The 20,439-nt window shown below is 38.6% G+C and overlaps 2 protein-coding genes across 3 annotated transcripts; both read right to left on the bottom strand.

The window, feature by feature from the left end:
- Positions 1–2,540: 2,540 nt before the first annotated feature.
- LOC131312767 (glycine-rich cell wall structural protein 2-like) lies at positions 2,541–3,416 on the bottom strand. Its single transcript, XM_058340727.1, has one exon. The coding sequence runs from the start codon at positions 3,233–3,235 to the stop codon at positions 2,753–2,755; it is 483 nt and encodes a 160-aa protein (XP_058196710.1). The 5' UTR covers positions 3,236–3,416; the 3' UTR covers positions 2,541–2,752.
- A 4,496-nt stretch (positions 3,417–7,912) lies between these two features.
- LOC131312765 (PAP-specific phosphatase HAL2-like) lies at positions 7,913–19,213 on the bottom strand. Of its 2 annotated transcripts, none has more exons than XM_058340726.1 (4): positions 18,726–19,213; positions 15,006–15,693; positions 8,975–9,324; positions 7,913–8,290 (listed from the first exon to the last, which is right to left on the bottom strand). In XM_058340726.1, exons 1-3 carry the CDS (start codon positions 19,105–19,107, stop codon positions 9,021–9,023), a joined length of 1,374 nt encoding a protein of 457 aa, XP_058196709.1. In that variant the 5' UTR covers positions 19,108–19,213; the 3' UTR covers positions 7,913–8,290; positions 8,975–9,020. The 2 variants fall into 2 exon arrangements, with proteins under 2 accessions (XP_058196709.1, XP_058196708.1); XM_058340725.1 differs by having other exon boundaries at positions 7,913–8,284.
- Between the last annotated feature and the right edge of the window lie 1,226 nt (positions 19,214–20,439).

Here is a 20,439-nt window from a genome sequence, read left to right as displayed (position 1 = left end):
GGTACGTACCGTTTTGGCGAAGAACCGGTACTCTAACCCCCCAAATTTCGTACCGGTCCCAATACCGGTCCTTACCGGTCGGTACCGGACTTTCCGGGAAATACCGGCCGGTATCGGGATACCGGAATTTCCGGCCGAAATATTGCAGAGTTTTTTTTTTTTTTTTTTAACGTTAATCTGGTCCAAAAAAAAAAAAACCGTTTATCTCTCCAAAAAAAAAAAAAATCTGGTCCAAAAAAAATAAATAAAACGTTATCTCTCTAAAAAAATACAAAAACGTTTTTCAAAATTTTAGCAAAACGTGGGCTTAACCATAGTACATGCGCGAGGCTCAAATTCCGGATTTGCACCCCTGCGCGCGAATAACCCGTGACGCGCACCCGGTTAATTGGTTTCCGAATCAATTTTTACAAGTTGCCTTTGGCCACGGCACATTTTCCCGAGCGCGCGAGACCGCTCATTAGCTCCTCATTCACAAGTTCACTAGTGTGCAAAGTCATTTAAAGTGGAAAATTTTTTTGTAACTAAGCAATGTGGGACTAGATGTATTTTATGATGAATTGTATGGTATGAGAGATTTTTTTGAATTATAATTATATATAATTATTATATATATATATTGTAGTTGCGGTAAATTCGAAACGGTACCCGGTACCTGACCAGTACCGGTACGTACCGTACCAATGGGAAAACCGATACCCTGTCCGAAACGGTATTCAGAACTATGGTCTAGACCCGTTTTCCTAATAGGACCGGAGAGTCAATCTTCATATCTAACAAAAAGTTACCTCAACCCCTTTAGTACTCCCTCAGTTCCAAAAAATTGGGCACTTTTGGAACTTTGTGCTATTTTTAGAACACTTGTATCTTTTCGATTTATAAAGTTTTATATGATTTTGAAAATTTTGTTTAATGAAATGAATTAAAATTTATAAAACATGATCCATATTGTATATTTTTTGACATTCACATTGAACAATATTGGCGATTAAAAATGACACACTATCCCAAAAGTGTCCCAACTTTTCACCTAACAAATGAAGCATATATACCACCGCCCCACCTGTCATGTACATCCTGGGTACCAACCCACCCTACCATTTTCTAGGCAATGGGTTTGCCCTTACTGCTGCTGCTGGGACAACCCAGGGTGGCACAACCTAAATACTTTGTGCTAGTATGATTGGTATTTTCCGGATTTTGTCAAAACCATTGGAGTCTGTATTGTTCTTTTTTCATTTGGGTTTGGGAGAGAGTTTTTATTTTATCTTGTCTAGATACTCCGCCTGGTGAATGAAGAATTATTGAGAAGCTCTTGCCTTGAAGGATGCTCAGATTATGTTTGAAAGAGGTATATGCATTCATATGCATTTAGTGTAATATTTTCCATGCATCTCTTCTAAGTTTTATTCATAAACTTCAATACAGTAACCACGCCTTTTAATTCCATGGCATTAGTTTTCTTTGTTTGCATTGGTGGGTGATGGAGAAAATTTTCTAAGGCATGAGAAAAGCTTTGCTGGCCTTGCTTGAACGAAGAAAATTTTTCTAAGGCATTAAAGGGATCAGAACGCTGTGCTAGCGGAGCGCCCTAACAGCGCGCTAGCTCTTGTATGCGCCCCAAGAGTGCTAGGGCCCTCTGGTGGCGCCATTCAAAGTGTTCTTGATTTTTTGATTTAATTTTAAATGCCAGAGTTTGATTGGCGCTTGCGGAGTGCCCCAGCAGCGCGCTAGCGCCAACTCGCGTCCTAAGAGCGCCCCAGCAGCGCGCTAGCGCCCGACGTGTTTGTTTCTCATTGGCTAGCTCTAGGTTTCGGTTCAGCACATATATATTCCGAATTTTCACTCTTTTAGGGCAACCCACTCTTGCATTAGCCCACTTTAGAGAGAGAAAATCAATTTCACTCATATCCCTTGTGTGCTTATGCATTTGAGATGATCTAAATTGAGTATTTGATCATCCTTTGTCATCCTAGAGAAATACTCTAATATTCAATGTATTCTCTCTAGGTTGATTTGTTTTTTTTCACAAAAAACTTCATCTCCTTTTTAAATCCATACATTGTTGCCTATGACTCTACATGGCCGGATGATTCCGGAGCCGGCTTGACCCGGAGATCGAGGTGGTGAACTCGTGGTGGCTATGGAATCAAGAAGGGGCTCAGAGAGCTATATCAAAGAGTGGAGTTAGGTGTCATAAGAGGCTTGTGGGTAATTCCTAATGTGTATTCTCTTTGTAAACCTTTTGATTTATAGCATTTTGGTAGATTAGGCCGTGGTTTTATGCTTAGGGTGAGTTTACCCTAAGTAGTTTCCACGTATATCCTTGCGTTCGAGTTCTTTAGTTTTATTGCTATTGTCTTTAGTTGTTGAATTGATAGAATAGCATGAAACTTGATTAATGGATTAAGATAGGAGGTTACGTGAATTTTAATCGATCGTCCTATTCACCCCCCCTCTAGGACTCTTTTGGTGCTTAGTATAATTTCACTTTGTTTGGATCATAGATCTTACGGAGAAATTTACCAAAAGAAACCAGATTTAGGGAAACTCATCTCCATCTTTTTCTCTCCTAAAAATGAGAAACCCGGCTAAATTTTCAAGATCCAAACACTACCCAAAGGAGCCGAAAATAAAAACATAAATAAAGAAAAGTAAACACACCACACGAGTAAGAAAACCATCACTCTAAAAGCACAACATAAACGTATATTAGTAGAAACTGTTTCCGGCTTATGGGCCACAGCCACACTTAACAGTAAGCAAGGCACTTCTGGCAGTCCATGGTGCAACCGCCGCCGCCGCCGCCGGAGCCGTAGTTCTTACCGGAGTGGCTGTAGGAAGTGAAGCACTTGGCCGGACACGTCAGCTTCTTCTTGTAGCATGGGCCCTTGTCCTTACAAACCATGCTGGGCTTCACGACTCCACCTTTGGAGTACCCTTTGTAAGGCCCTCCGTACCCGGCTCCGTACCCGCCGCCTACTCCGGGTCCCCACCCGCTTCCCATCCCGGGTATGTTGAACCCGCCTCCGGGTCCCCAGAACCCACCCGCCCCATTGTCATTTCCACCGCCACCTCCACTCCCTTGGTGGTTGTTTTGGTTTTGGTTTTGAGCCTTGTGTTTGGAGGGCTTGGGCTGGGCTTGGGCTGAACCGGAGGGGTCGGGTCGGGTGGCAAGGCAGAGGGAGGCTGTGGTGAGGAGAAAGGCTATGAGGAAAGTGGTTAGGATTTTCATGACTTTGAGATCTTGTGTGAAGTGTGATGAGGTGAAGAGGAAGAATGTGAGGAATATTTATGTAGGGGAGAAAAGCATTTAAGAGAGAGGGAGAGATAGAGAGTAGTGGAGGATGAGAGAGAGAGAGAGAGAGAGAGAGAGAGAGGGGGCAGGGGTGGATGGAAGTTAAGGGGGACGCGTATGTATGAGAGGTGTAGAGTTAGCTGAGTGCATTTATTGGGTATTCATGAAGTATGACTAAATTGTCAAAACATGCACATAGGTGTTTAAAGTCTCATTTTTCTTTAAGGAATTAACTTTGGCAGGTAAAGAAGAGAAGGGAATAATAAGTAGTTTGGGGCTTTAGCCCCAAACTATAAAGTCCCAAATTATTTATTTTTTAAATTAAATATGATATATTATGAAAGAATAACATATTTCGTAAAACGAAAAATAAGTATTTAAAAATAAAAAAATAAAAATCTTAACGAAACAGGACCTAAAAGTAAGGGGATAAGCTAATTCGAATTCATTCTTGGATTAAAAGGTAACCCACCCCGCCTCCAAGGATAAGTTGGACATATTTACCGAGGTGTCCCACAGATCTCTCCAAACTCTTTTTGTATTCTAATTACAAGGTGTAAGTAAATAAACAATAAAGCTATGTGTACACATAAAATGTACATACTATGTACATATAAATTTTGTGGGGTCCACCTCGGATCTCACAAAGATGATCTGAGCCGTTCATTATTTTTAAAATATTTTTTATGGAGCCTTACGAAAAATCAGCTCAACCCGATATCGGTAAGGATTTTTTCTGAATTTATGTCACTCCTACAAATTCAGAAAAAATCCTTACCGATATCGGGTTGAGCTGATTTTTTACAAGGCTCCATAAAAAAATATTTTAAAAATAATGAACTGCTCGGATCATCTTTGTGGGACTCGAAATGAACCCCACAAAACTCATATGTACAAGGTATGTACATTTCATATGTACACATAGCTAACACTGGTAAATAAACTCTCACAACTCTTTCTTAGTTAAAGCTTCATTCTTGACTAATTTCTCCTTCTAGCTAACATATCCCACCTCTCAACCACCGTTTTTCCTTATCCGTAAGGATTTATCCATCCATCAAACGAGCGTACTCGCTCGACAGTACATGCCACGTGTGGTTGTGCAAGCAAAGACACACATCATATCCCTCTGTGGTACCTAGATCAGTTGAAAAGCTTAGCCCACATCCCTCCTTAAAACTCAAGTGCTAAGAAAAGAAAAATGTTGAGGCCTTATAACCAATATAGATGAGGCATGTCTAGGCAATGTGTGACACATTCTAACACACCCTTCTGGACCAGGACACAAGGCAACCAAACAACGATCCACCAAACAAAGGCCCAACCAAGCTCTAATACCAAGTTGAAAAGCTCAGTTCACACTCATCCTTAAAACCCAGATGTTAAAAAATGGGAAACTGAAGCCTTATAACCAACACATTCAGATGGAGCATGTCTAGTCGATATGAGACACATTCCAACAAGATCTAACTCTGATATCATACTAGAGATTACTACATGAAATAAAGAAGAAATTACACTTTTCAAAAGAAAAAATAACAAAACAAGATCCTAAAATCAATTTAGCGCGCAGTACAAAGAAAGGATATATCAGCAAAAAAAAAAAATTGCAAGAATATACCTCTCCAAATATTAATCAGACATTAGGGTAACTATGAAACTATTCCAAGGACCAAGGAACTTTGCAAAGCAAGAGCATCTAAATATTCCAAGGAAAATTGTATTTATGCATGATATATATGAGTCTTTTGCATATAGTTCTGCCGTAAAAAACACTGGTAAATATTCTCTCTCGTGAAGTTTCTATCGAAAATATCCGAAAAAAATATCACATACTCGTTTATTCAAGCGTCAAGTACTTCGTACATGTTGAAATGCATATAAGTCATGGATTTAAGAGGTTTTTTTCATCTTTACTTACTCCCTAAACTAATAATTTGACGATTTCATCCCCTCAACTATCATACCGTATGCCGAGCAAAAAAAAAACTATCATACCGTTATCTATTTAGTCCAATACATAACGGAAATTAAGAATTTGGACGGAAAATATCACATAAGGCTCTGTTTGGAACCCTGCAGAGCAAATTCTTGATTATGAAAGTCCTAGAGATAAAAATTAATTCTGATCCTTTATGATCCTTTAGGATAAAAATGATAAAAAAATAAAAAAAAATTTCGCACCAGTTCAAATAGATTGAAAATTTTAGCACTTAATTTTTTAACCATATTTTTTAGGGAATTGATTTCTATACTCCCTTTTTTGTCTTTTAGCAAAAAAAATACATACACTTTCAACACTAAAATCTAAAAAATGGAGTGTGATTATTAAAAAAAAGAATGTAGAAATCAATTCCCATTTTTTATATATGAACCTTGTAAAAAAAAATTAAGTGCACCAATTAACAATCCGTTTAATTCGGGGTGAAGATCTTATTTTTCTGATCATATTATCCAGAAGGGTCGTAATCAATTTTATTTTTAGGGCTCTCATAATTAATACTCCATCAAGGCCTTGAGTGGCATTTTATAGAGGCTGACACATACACATTTTTTTCAAAAAGACTGAGCTTCTTATATAGAATTTAGACTGTTTAAATATTAAAAATCTGGTTAAAAATTAAGCACTCCAATTTCTAATCTATTTGAACCAGTGCAAAGATCTTTTTTTTTTGATCATTTTATTCTAAAGGGTCATAATTAATTTTTGTCTCTAGAGCTCTCATAATCAAGTATATGCTCTGCAGCATCCCAAACAGGGCCTTATGGCCCTTATGTGACATTTTCCGTACAAATTCTTAATTTTCGTTATGTATAGGAGTAAAGTAGGTAATGGTATGATAGCTGAGGGGATGAAATCGTCAAATTTGTAGTTTAGGGACTAAGTAGAGAAAATAGCATAGTTTAGGGAATAAAAAGAAAGAAAAAACTATGAATTTAAATATCGGCCGCTACGTAGCAGTTTTTCGTTCATCTGACACTGCTACACTCGTATCGACCGATCCTGCTGTATATGTATCGCCACGGCCTCTTTGGTGCCTAAAGATCTTTTAAAACGTTCACGTTCACGACCACTACAACTACATATCATTTGAGATATATTCGTGATACCGTTGTCACTACCGCTACGCAGCTGCTACTATTTAAAACCTTGATGCAAACATAGGCAGAGATAAATGTAATGGTGTGATGAAATTGACAACATGTCGATCGGCACTTATTTTTTTGGTACTGTTCAAGTGATCTCAATCGTCGATTAGCGCTAGCGTTTTTAATGGTCCTGATTTATTTTGAATTTTTTACCGGTAATAATATAGTTTTACCATTAAAAGATTTAGCAAATCTGAACTATTAATTGTCAATATGAATGGTCCACAATCAACGGCAGAGAAGCCCGATTCAATGTTTTTTTTTTTGGCGATCGGCGCTTTGTTTGGTAACAACTTGCCGTAAAAGGTCCTGATCACTATTTCCTTGACATAGCAATATTCTCTCCCTGTATGGCACTAGTAGCCAACCAGGCCACCAAGGAAGTCAATATCGAATCGGAGTAATTATTGCATGCCTCTGGGGCACCATGTGTCGGATATTTTCTATCACATACTTGTGTGGACTCCACATATTTTGAGACGAGAACCACACAAATGTATGGAGGAGAAAGAGTTTGAGACACCAAGTGACGGTACCGTAGGGGCACTGAATAATTTTCCTGTCGAAAAGTATATACTGATCCACATGCATTGAAAAGGAGGGGGGCCGACCATTGATCTGAATTTTACACAATTTGTCAATTCGAAATACGTACAGATAAAAGCGCGTTAAATCTCCACCAGTGTCCCTTTTGTTCCAAGTTTTAATTGTTAAAAGAAAGAATCTTATTTATGGAGGAGTCGTGGATAAGGTTTACGGCGCTCAATCTCAGCGGTCCAAAAGTGTTTTAGACGATCCGAATTGAAAACAATCTATTAACGACAATAGATGGTGCGGAACCGTGAATAAGTTTCTCTCATTGTTAAAGCTAACATCATTCTCATTCTCATTCTATCTCCAGTGCATTTTTGAAAGAGGAATGAATTTGATCAAACAAAAGAAGAAAGAGGAATGAGAGACAAGTGTGTCTTTTGATTCCATGTTATTATTGATAATAAATTTATCACTCCAGGACAGTGATAATAAATCTTGCAATCATACAACAGACACGCCTATTGGCAACTTCCCAGACACTCATCTCTCACAAGCAGTGGGCTCCACTGCTTGTGAGGGAGGAGTGCCTGGGGAGTGGCCGAGAGGCGTGTCCCCATCATTTTCGTAAATCTTGTCCCTTTCACTGATTTGAGATTTTGCCCTTTCAAGAATGGACCAGTACAGTTGTTTGTATGAACAAGTTTCCATTAGTGCATCACTCCATAATGTTAATTATGGTCATAGTTTAGTAAGAACAGAATTTGTGCAAATATTCATCGAAAACTTTCGACATTTGTCATCATCATCCAAAGAACGAAGCTATTTTTTTTCCTTTTTCTTTTTTTAGCAGACTCCAAAGAGCGAAGCTGAAAACTAATGAATCTCATTTTTGATAATTCCGAGCTCGTTTACGCGCACTTCGACTGAATCTTTGAAAACTGAACAGGTCAAGTTGTATAGCAACAAATTCGGATTCACAGTTGATTGTTTATTTGCCCATTTACAGGATGTGTAGATACTATATACCAACAGAATGTTACATCGTTGCGATATCAAAAGCGTAGTGCTTGTGAGTCATAAACCTCTCCAACTAGGAATGCTCCTGAGCAAGAAAGAATTGAAGAAAACCAGGTTCCTTGTCAAAAGGTGAACCCTACTCTTTGGAAGTATAGTCACTTCTGTATGTTCTTGTATGCACTTACAAAAGAACTCGATCCCTGTCACCATCTTCAAAATAGCAAGGCATTTTAGTCTGACTCACCGTTGAGCACAAAGAACTGAAAACACGACCAGCGGCTTCACCTGAAACTAAATATAGGATTTCCAATTAAAATCGCAAGTGGCGAATGAAATATCAAATCAGCATTTGGTTATGGTAAAGTCTAGGTATTACTTATCAGGCGACTCAAAGTTTGAACTACATGGTTCTCCACCAGGCATGGCTGTGAATACAGTTGTGCCTCTTTGTTCTGTTTAGCAATTGTAAAATTTTACAGCCATTGCCTCAGAACCACCACAAATTTGGAAGGAAAAATGTATAGAGCTATAAGGCGAGCGATGCATCCGACGCAAGAGACAACACATAAATAACTTGAGCGTAACAAGACCAGGATGTTAAGGTGGATGTTTAGAAAGACTAGGGGAGAGAGAATTGGAAATGAAACCTTATTAAATTGGCAGGGTGATGTAATTTAAAGGATATGAACTTATTAAATTTAAGTAAACATATAGATTTGACCAAAGGGGATGGAAACATAGCTTTGACAAAAGGGGATGGAAAGAAAGGATTCATCTATCTGATCCGCTGATCAAAAAAAAAAAAAAAAAAATCTATCTGATCCCAGTCGAATGGGAAACATGGCTTGGTTTGGTTGAGTACTTTGGTTTATGGCCATGCTTCACGCTATAGGATAACTACTTTCGAAGCATGATGATTATGAGATTCCTTTAGAAACATAATTTCCGAACAAAAATCAGCTTTAGGCTTTTTACCTGTCAAGATTGAAGGTTCTTGTATGACAGAAGAATACAATAAATATCATAGGCTAGAGGAGTTCCAACTAGCATCCACAGCCCCAATGATCTTCTCATGTAGTTTGGCACCAGCACAAGCAATTACACCACGGTCAAGACCTTCTAAATATAAACCTTTAGAGAAGTCTAGGGGATGCCCTCCAGCATCAGTTACTACACCGCCAGCCTCTTGTATGATAACAACACCAGCTGCATGATCCCATATCTTCTCCTTGTAGCCTGCCCTAGCGAATTTCATGAACACCTCAGCATGCCCACGGCCTATGGCTGCATATTTCACCATGCTATATACACGTAATGGTTGGTTTCTGCAGTCAAAACAAATGTATCAGCTTTCTGCGCAGCTGAATAAAGCTATGCATGTTCATCTCCTTTTTTCTCAGAAGAATGTACATTTACTCAAATCACTGCCCCATAGTAACAACAAAGAAGGTGCTAAACTATTACAAGGAGTAGAAGCTGCTTAAACCCGTAGTTGCACCAACTTAGATAAATGAACCCTCAATTCAAACATTGAAACTCTTGGCTTCTAAATACACACTACAGTTCTGACCATAAATCGAATGGTATTGGTCCTATACACACGAGAGGAAGTTAATCAGAAAAGAAAGTTCCACTGATTTTGGATACAATTTCCGAAATATTAGATTTCCTGTTATCCTCAGTCATTCGCTACTTGATTTTTTTCTTCTTCAAACAACCATTAACCTGTAGCTTTCCAAAGCCCTTGAAGAAACTTATGTTTTTTTTATTATCCTGGTAAATAGCTGTCATCTATGCAACAAAGAAAATAGGTGCAGATAAAATTTTAGTACTTGATAAAGGAATTTTGCATGATGGAGCCTGTTGACTGTATTTAATGTATTGAATGTAATTAGGAAGATACTCAATTAGGGAGAATCAATTAGGGATTTGATACTCAATTAGGTAGAATCAATTAGGGATTTGATTTTATTTTATTCTCTTTCCTTATTTTAACTTGTATCCGGTCTATATATTGTACCTCGTTGTGAGAAGAATAATATATATATCAATCGAGTATTTCGACATGGTATCAGAGCAGGTTCCAAGAACCTGATTTCTACTTTCTCTTTTGGTCTCTTGACCAAGTATCGTCTTTATCCTTCTTCTTTTTTTCAGAGCCAAGGAGCCTGTTTCTATTCTCTCCGAACGATCTCTGTTTCTCAGACCTATCTGAGAAACCCATCTTTGCCGACCCCTCGCCGGCCCTCCTTTGCATTGCCGACCACTGGCGACGTCATTCCAATCATCTCCGACGATCCTCGCTCTCCGACGAAGTACTCTCGGTTCTCAACAACACTGAGACTGCCTTCTCCGACCTTCTACAGACTCCGCTGCCCATTCAGTCGGACTCCGGCGACCTCGCCTAAACCCCAGCAGCAACGTCGAACCCTCATCTAAACCATATCAATTCCGAGTATCTCTTTTGCATCTCCAATGACCACCAGGTAATCTTTTTTTCTGGGGCTTGATATCAACTGGGCAGTGCTCAAGATCTTTGGTAATATTTGGTTTATTCCTATTTTTTGGTTTGCTCTCGTATTATGGGTGATAAGGATAAGAAAACCGAAACATCAGGCTCTAAGGACACTGTTAGGGATCCATTTCATCGTCGTTCTCTCACCTCAATTAAATTAAATGGGGCCAATTATTTGCCATGGTCACGTGCTGTGACTGTTTATTTGCGAGCAAGTGGTGAGACTTCCTATATCACTAATGCCCCGTCTGAAGATTCTGTTTGGATTCAAAATGATTCGTATATTATGACTTTGCTTTGGAATAGTCTTGAACCTGATATTTTTAATAATGTTGCATGCCTTGACACATCCAAAGAAGTATGGGATACTTTACATGAGTTATATTCATCCGAACAGAATCTCTCTCGCATTTATCAAATTTATCAGAATATTTTCTCTTTCCAACAAAGAGATCGATCGGTTGATTAGTACTTTTCCACTTTAAACGGGATGTGAGACGAGTTAAATGTCTATCAATCTTTAACCACAGATTTAAAGGTTCAACAGAAGTACATAAATGAATTTCAAGTTACCAAATTTTTATCTGGGCTGAATTCAGAACTTGCTCCTCTCAGTCCCCAAATTCTTTCCGGCAAGGAAGTTCCTACTGTTGGTGAGGCTTTTGCTCATGTTCGAAAGGTTGCTCCTCAGTCTTCTGTTTTAGAGCATCCAACTCCATCTGCCCTAGCTGCTCTTGCTACTGGTCCTATTCTATCTTCTCGGAATTTTAGGCACTCTAATCCCCCCCACAGTTGTAATGGTTCTTATAAACGTGGTGGTTGACGTGGCGGCCGTGGGGGGCGTGGTGGTCGTGGCACCAAGAAGTGTACACATTGCAATGCAACCAATCACACTGTTGAGTTCTGTTGGAAGCTTCATGGCAAGCTGGCTTGGGCTAATCAAGCTACATTTGAGGGGGAGCCGTTTTGGCTGGCTCCTCCGGATCAGATTTCCATGTTTCACAAGGCTAATGCATCTTCGACTTCCATTGCAACTCATGTCTCATCAGGAAATACTTGCCTTCACTCATCTTCTCATACTGGCAGTGCTTCATGGATTTTCGATTCTGGCACATCTGATCATATGACAGGTGATTTGTCTCTTCTTATTGATGTCGTTACACCTTTTGTTTCTTCTTATGTTACTATCGCGGATGGTACTAAAATTCGTGTACATGACATTGGTACTTATTGTGCCTTGGGCCTTATTTTTACTTCTGTCTTATACTTACCACAATTTCCTTTTAATCTACTTTCCATTCATAAACTTTCTCAAACTCACAATTGTTCAGTACTCTTCTATCCCTCTCATTGTGAATTTCAGGATCTCAAGACGCAAAGGATGATTGGTGGGGGTATGAGAAGAATGATCTGTACTACCTTCAGCCGTCCAATCCTTCCAAGTTATCTGCCTTCCACTCCACTACCACACCTTACCAGTGGCACTGTCGTCTTGGACACCCATCTTCTGCCAATCTTCGCAAGATAGTCCTTGATTAACCTAGTTTTTCTCCTTTTAATTGTGACACCTGTGAACTCAGTAAACATCGTAGGGTTTCTTTTCCTTTACGAGTTGAGTCATCTAGTTTAGAACCGTTTGCTTTTAGTTCATTCGGATATTTGGGGACCATCTCGTACCACGAGTTTATGTGGTGCTCGCTATTTTGTTACGTTTATTGATGATTTTTCTCGTTTAAGTTGGGTATATCTTCTCAAAGATCAGTCTCAATTATTTTCTGTGTTTTCTAATTTTTATGCTAAAATTGTCACTCAATTTAATACCAAATTACATACTCTCCTCAATTTAATGCCAAATTATGTATTCTGCGGACTGATAATGCCCAAGAATATATTTTTCATCAATTACGCATTTTACTGAAACTCATGGCATTATTCATCAAACTGCTTTTGTAACCACCCCTCAACAAAATAGGGTTGCTGAGTGGAAAAATGGACCGGGTTTAGCAATCGCCCGAGCTCTTAGGCTTCACATGCATGTTCCAAAACATTTTTGGGGGGTATGCAGTTCTTACAGCTAATTATCTTATAAATAGAACATCATCTCGGGCTTTGAATGGCAAAATTCCTTACCAGGTTCTCTTTCCTAACAAGGATCTTTTTTCTCTCCCCCCAAAACTTTTTGGTTGTATTTCATTCGTACATAATTTCTCTCCAGGTCGTGATAAGCTTGATTCTCATTCTTATAAATGTATATTTCTTAGTTACTCTCAGACACAGAAAGGATACAGGTGTTATAGTCCCTTGCTACGTAAGCACTTTGTAAGTGCTGACGTGACATTCTTTGAGACCGTTCCATATTATTCCCCAGCAGGTGCACGATTACAGCCACCATGTTGGCTGATCTTGGTCTGTCACCTTGTCTTCCCGAGATTGCTCCTCGACCACCCATTACATTGGTCTGTCTTCCCGAGACTGCTCCTTGACCACCCATCAAACAGGTCTATGTTCGTCTTCGTCGCCCTTCCGCTGCCGCATCTCCCATTGCTCCTACAGACCCAACTTCTTTACCCACATCATCTCTTTCACTGTCTGAGGATCCGGATCTTGACTTGCCTATTGCCGTTTGTAAGGGTACGCGTTCTTGCACTTTCCATCCTATTTCTCAGTTTGTATCCTATGATCGTTTATCTCCCTCTTTTCGCGCTTTTTCTATCTCTCTATCTTCTGTTGTTTCTAAGTCTTATTTGGAGGCTCTTTCTCATCCTGGATGGCGCTCCGCTTTGGAAGAAGAGATGCGTGCTTTGTCCATAAATCATACTTGGACCCTTGTTCCCAAGCCTACTAGAGCACATATTGTTGGTTGTAGTTGGGTGTTTACTGTCAAACAAAATCCTAATGGTACTTTTGATCGACTAAAAGCTCGTCTTGTGGCCAAAGATTTCACCCAAACCTATGGGCTCGATTATACTGAGACTTTTTCTCCAGTGGCCAAACTTAATTTTGTACGGATTGTTATCTCTCTTGCGGCAAATCTTGATTGGCCTCTCCACCGGCTTGTTGTCAAGAATGCCTTTTACATGGGGATCTATCTGAGATTGTCTATATGGCACAACCACCTGGTTTTGAGTCCAAGAGGGAGTGTGTATGTCGTCTTCACAAATCTATATATGGCCTCAAACAGTCTCCCCGGGCTTGGTTCGATAGGTTTAGCAAAACTGTTTTTTCTCATGGTACGACTCGGAGTCGGCTGATCACTCCGTGTTCTTTAAAAAGACCACTCATGGTATTGTGATTCTCGTGATTTATGTGGATAATATCGTCGTCACTGGTAGTGATAGCATTGGGATTCAAACACTAATTCGCCATCTTGGTTCTAGCTTTCTTACCAAAGATCTAGGCAAGCTTCGATATTTCGTTGGCATTGAGGTGGCTCGTTCCAAAGCAAGCATTAGTTTATCACAAATGAAGTACACTCTCGATCTCTTGAAAGATACAGGTTATATTGGGTCTAAACCTATAGCTACTCCCATGGAGACTAATATTAAATTAATGCCTGAAGATAGTGAGCTAATTGACGACCCTGAGATGTATCGGAGACCTGTGGGAAAACTTATTTATCTAACTATTACTCAACCCGATATCTCCTATGCAGTTAGTGTTGTCAGTCAATTTATGACTCGTCCTCGAGTTCCTCGTATGGAGGCAGTTCGTATCTTGAAGTACCTCAAAAATGCTCCCGGACGTGGACTTCTCTATAAATCATCTGGACATCTTCGTATCGAAGGATATATAGATGCTGATTGGGCAGGATCTGCTGATCGTCGTTCTACCATTGGCTATTGCACCTTTATAGGAGGCAATCTTGTGACATGGAGAAGTAATATACAGTCAGTTGTAGCATGTTCTAGTGCTGAGACATAGTATAGAGCAATGGCTCATACCGCTGGTGAGTTGACTTGGTTGCGCACACTTCTACAAGAGTTTGGGATCCCGGTACATGGTCCTACTCCTCTATATTGTGATAATCAAGCTGCTATCCACATTGCTAATAATCCAGTATTCCATGAGAGGACCAAACACATTGAAGTTGATTGTCATTTCATTCGGTGGAATCCAAAGATATTAACACTCCTTTTGTTCCTTCAGGCTCTCAACTGGCTGATATTTTCACCATTGCACTTCCCAAAACTTCCATTGATACTATTTGTCGCAAGCTGGGGAGTACACAATGTTTATGCTCCAGCTTGAGGGGGAGTGTTGACTGTATTTAATGTATTGAATGTAATTAGGAAGATACTCAATTAGGGATTTGATTTGATTTTATTCTCTTTCCTTATTTTACCTTGCATCTAGTTATATTGTACCTCATTGTGAGAAGAATAATATATATCAATCGAGTATTTCAACAGAGCCTTTCGTGCTTGTCATTAACACCAAATGTAAAGATCAAAGTTTTGGAAGAACAAAGCAGAACTAAAAAAGATCACTCACCTAAGCCCAACACTGTGAGCCAATCCTGCTGTGAACGAGTGGCTTGAATTTGCCTTTTCAACTGGTTCGCAAAAAGTAGCGAGTGCTGGGTCATCAATGGACGAAACTTGTATTTGTCTTGCATTATTTGGCCACAAAAGATTCTTCTCTCCATGGTGTATGGGCTGCATCCAAGCCTTGCCACTACCCCTCCTCGCATAGAACACACAACCTCTTTCCCAAGATTCAGACGTTGGAGGACTCAACTTACATATAATTCTATGGTAGCGGTTATGATAACTTAGCCATTCTTTCCTCATTGGGTAGTTGGGGCACCCAAGAACTCCAAGAACAACTTCTCCATCTTCAATTAGTGCCAGGGCGATGGCATATTGATCCCCACGTACAAAACCTAACGTTCCATCAACAGGATCCAACACCCAAAATCTTCCAATGGGCCCACCGGTTGAGTTGCACCGACTAATGGCCTCAAGTACATCTAAAGTTCCAAGAGACATTAGTGGGGTTTTAAATCCAAATCGTGGTGCCTCAACTAGACAGTTATTGACTGTATTCACCACAGCTTCCAGTAGGCCTGCTGCATTTGCTTTCGAGAGTGCTTGAACATCCTCTTCTGCGACAATGGCTATATTTTCACTCCCAAAAGACTCAGCCAGTACCCAGCTGACAGTCGCTTGGACACTCCAATCTATTTCACAAGACATAACCAAGAGGATTAGCAAATATAGCAGTCAAAGGATTCCCAATGGTAATCAATTGAACTAAATGGAATGGGTATAAGGTTTAGCTGTTGCATCACTAGAGGATATAATCGATAAACCAACACGACAAATAGTAGCTTCGTTGCACTCCAAAAGTTGACTTAAAGAACAATTTTACCTTCTAATCAAAGCTTTCAAGTTTTTATGTCTAACTAGACATCTTCGGGTCCTTATTTTGCAAATAAATCCTTAGTATTATGTTTTCCACAACAAAACGAAGAATCTGAATCAAGTAGACTTATAAGCAATAAACGATTTCTTGAGCCAGGTACTGCTTGTAGGAGCTAAGGACTAATTGGTAGAGTAGATGGTAACATTCTAGTTTGAAGCTGAGCTACTAAAGCGAGTAAAGGCTTCTATGAAGCACCTATACTTCTAGAAGATAATTCTACCCATAGTGGATATACCAATATACCTCAGATACTCGTGGATTCATATCTGATACCTACTTCACGTATCGCCAAATTCCAAATCAATTTATTTAACATTATCTGATACCTACTTCACGTATCGCCAAATTCCAAATCAATTTATTTAACATGAAGAAGTATCCACTATTTTTCGGATACTCTTGGTCACTTCATATCTGAACTATCATGAAATTATAATTGTGGCATTTCTTGCATAGAAGTTGACATATACGTTTGGATAGATGAAAGACACATTTTCTCCTATACTTATTTTGTAAAGAAGAAGAAGAAAGAGCAGGAGATTAATGTAATATCCTACTTTGGGGATTTCTCAAATTCATGTCTCCTTGTTATGTCATGAACAGGCCAAGAAAAACATGCAAATTAGCAATCAAGCTTTCAACCATTAAAGGTAGTAATAAGAACATCAATCTTCTGTGCAGGATGCCAAAGCCTCTGCAATGATGAATTTCTGTGCAACCTTAGTGGTGTGTTTCTTTCTTCATTTTCTTATTCCTCTCACTTCACTTTTTTTCCTTTTTTGGTCATTTATTACTTCCTGCACTGTGGAACACGGCTAACCAATTGTAGGATAAGTAATTCACCAAAACTATCCTCATGTGACATGCAGCATCAAGATACATAGTCTATTGCGAAATATTAGGATTAGAAAATAGTGCACTGTAGCTGTTCAAAAAAAAAATTTAGTGCACTGTAATCCACTAAAAGTGGTTTTAATAGTTAGTGGGCAGACTTTCATATGCTTAATGAGGATCTTATATCCACTGATGAAAAAAATATTTTTGTCATGAAATACTTGGAAGCCAACAGCCTCCGTCACCAATTCATTGCCTTCAAGTCCTCAAAGATGTAGCCTACACCTTGATGGGTTGCTTCAATCACTCACAAATAAAGAATTGCAACAACTAAATGAGAACTTGCCTAGCCAAAAAAAACAACTAAATGAGAACTACACAACCATGTTCCTACTTCATCCCTATAGCTATTATGATGCAGGATGATTACATAAAGAAATATAAAACCTCAGGAATCCACACCTATATAAGGAAGCCATCCATACCACTACTAAATGAAATTTCACTCCACAGCATAGACTACCCAAAACAATATATGAAGAGTCCTCTAAATAGACTATTCCAAATGACAACTACAAACGAAGACAAAATAATCCAACAATAGCGTCTAATGGATAAATCTTACTACAACTAAAGCTACTATAGATAATATCATTATACAAAATAGCAACACAGAAGATAAATATCCTCCAGGATCAAATATGAATATCATGCCTTTCTCTTTATGATTATAGAGAAGACAATAAGAAGTTTAATAATATCCTGAAGCTAACAAACTAATACTAATACCTTACAGCAAATAGCTTTCATTCTTTGCGCCAAAACATCAAGACATGGTTCGCACGTATCAGAAAATAAAGCTTCAAAATTTTGCCTGATTCTCCCATAAATTTCAAATACTGAAACTAGCTTCATCTATGAGATAACTTGGTTGTTTAGCATATATCAAGATGGGAAGGTCTTAAGCTCAAATTCATCACCTTACCAAAGGTTTTTTTTTTTTTTTGGTTCTGTGTTTGCCAATTACGAAGACAGATGTGATCATTTGAGCAGAGAGCTTTGGACAAATTGTCACAGCCCACTTTAACAACCGAACCTTGAAAATAAATCCAAGAATTAAACTTAAACGAGCTAAAAGATTTTCAATTCCCTTTAAAAGTTGCACTTCTTCACCTATCTGATTCTTCTGAACAAACACCCGAGAGCTCTTGTATTGCCGCCCTATTTGTGTACTCTCTGTTAACTACTAAGAGTGTCCTAACTTGTTCTATGCCACAATGGTCTTAATCATAGATGCTTTGGCCCCATTCCTAACTTCTCTCATTTTTCTTATAACAGAACCAATCCTACAATTCAACCATAAAGCAAACTCAACTCAGCTCAACAACCCTTTGTCCAGCTATATGGGGTTTTATACATGGATCCATTTCCTCCAACGTGGTCCAAACTGAAAATACACTATATTTAAATTTAAATACAGTAGATAATTTCCATTAGCACTCTCTCTTTCATAATTGAAATTCGACCTTATCACCCCAAAATCACTACTAAACCCCAGTCTCATTCACACTCGCTCTCGCATAATTAAAATTTTCAACATCATCACTCCCAGTTTAATTATGTGGCTGCTGTTTCTATCTGAACTTATGGTGAGCATGTCACTTTTTTCCTCAGTGAAAGACAAAAAAACAAAATAATCATCCACTTTGCAGTTCAACCCCGTTAAAGCATCCAACTCATACCATCTGAAAGCATCTAACTCAACATCAATTGGCAATGAAGGGAGATGCCGTCCAGGCTCATATTCTAATTTTGGAGGAGATAATTAACTGGTGTGGGACAAACTCCAACAAACCCCGAAACTCACATGGACAGGCGGACTTTACAAAGCTGCAATTATAACCCAATTCCAAAAAGGAAAAAAAAATAACCCAGAAATAGCAAGTGAATTACCTGCAATTGTCACAGGAGAATTATCATCCTTAGAGTGGACTTGTCCATTCGTTTTAGTAATCAAATTTTCTTGAACTCTCTGGCAAAGCAAACAAGCCATTTGCACAGCTCTAACAGCCACTTCCAATTCCTTGGAGTACTCCTCCGTCTCTGGGGCAGTAACCACCATCTGGGTCTGGCCCTCCATTGGTGAACAAACACTGGTTTGATTACACTTGGATAGAGAAAAATTAATGGGTTTTTTTAAACCTAGGCTTCTTTTGCTATCAAAGAACAAGAAGAATGAATTCCCCGCATAGTTGGATGTGAAATTGTTGCTTCTGCTTTGAACCCAGAAGGCATGGGGGAGTCTTGTAGCAAGACTAGCACTAAACGAGGGCATTATATATACCCTCGGCCCCCTCCCCTCTCTCTCTCTCTATAGCCTCGGGTTGATTTTCTTCTTGATTACGATGAGTTGGGTTGAGATGAGAAGGACATGAAAACATGAGAAACTTTTTGGTATAACCGGTATATAAACCATTTGGTATTCCCATTTTAAAAATAACTGACACTTAGCAAAGTGTAATTTTAAGGACTGCAACTGTAATTATTTTTCCCCATCCTCCCTAAAACATCTTTTGTTTCCGGGCGCCGCTATTCGCAGCCCTTTATTTTCTCCCATAACCCACTACATTTCAGTAAATGATTGTTGAAAATCATACATAACATTTCGGTAAATAACTGTTGAAAACAAGATTATATTTCAGTAACTACATGTCGAAAATATGTTCAACTTTCGGTAAACAACTGCCGAACATACATTTTCGATAAATAGTTGTTGAAAAAAATATTATATTTCGGTAATTGGATGCTGAAAATAGATCTCAATTTCAGTACTAACTGTCGAGTATAATTAAAAAATTTTAACGGACTATGGAAGTAAATAAAGAGCTGCGAATAGCAGCGCCCTTGTTTCCGCACAAATGCCACAAAAAGCTAAAAAAAAAAAACCCGTCCCCTAAATTACTCCTCTGCTATCCCTTTTTTTCCTTCTCATCCAATTTTTTCACATTTCCAGATCCACATCAACAAAGGATATCCTCATTTTACCAACAGGTTTGAAGGGTTTATTTTTTTTATTGTTATTTGGTAAAGTATAAATTATAAATTATGAGGACTTAAACCATTCAAAAAAATAAAATGTCCGTAGTAAAATTTAACACTAGTAAAATTTCAGTTGAAAGCACAAAAATTAAACAAAAACTACAATAGCCAAAGATTAAACAAAAACTACAACCACTATATCGATTCTTGCAAAAAAAAGACATTTAGTAGATATCTTGTTTGCTTTATTTTTGTGGTGGTAGCATTTCCACACCCATTAGCACTGATTCTTGACTCAACTATGGTATTGCATCTTCCTCAACTAGCAATCTCATAAAGCTGAAACGGAGAGAGTTAAATTCTGGATTTGAAGAAGCCTACATAGCATCGATAAACTCCTATTAAAATATTGAGATTTTGAAACTCCGTGTGCCAAAGATAATAGATTAAATGAGTATTTAAAAAAATAAACCATTGAAATGTATTGTTACCCCGTTGGTAAACTGATGTTTTTTTTTTTTTTTTTTATGTGGATCTGGAGATGAAAAATAATGGATGAGAAGTAAGTAAAGATGTTAGCGGAGATGTACAGAGGAGTAGTTTGTGCAGGAAAAGGAGTGGGTTGTGT

Source organism: Rhododendron vialii, chromosome 13a, assembly GCF_030253575.1.
Source record: "Rhododendron vialii isolate Sample 1 chromosome 13a, ASM3025357v1".
Taxonomy (NCBI): Eukaryota; Viridiplantae; Streptophyta; class Magnoliopsida; order Ericales; family Ericaceae; genus Rhododendron; species Rhododendron vialii.
Note: the sequence above shows the minus strand (reverse complement) of the source record. Positions and strands in the feature narration are given on the sequence as shown.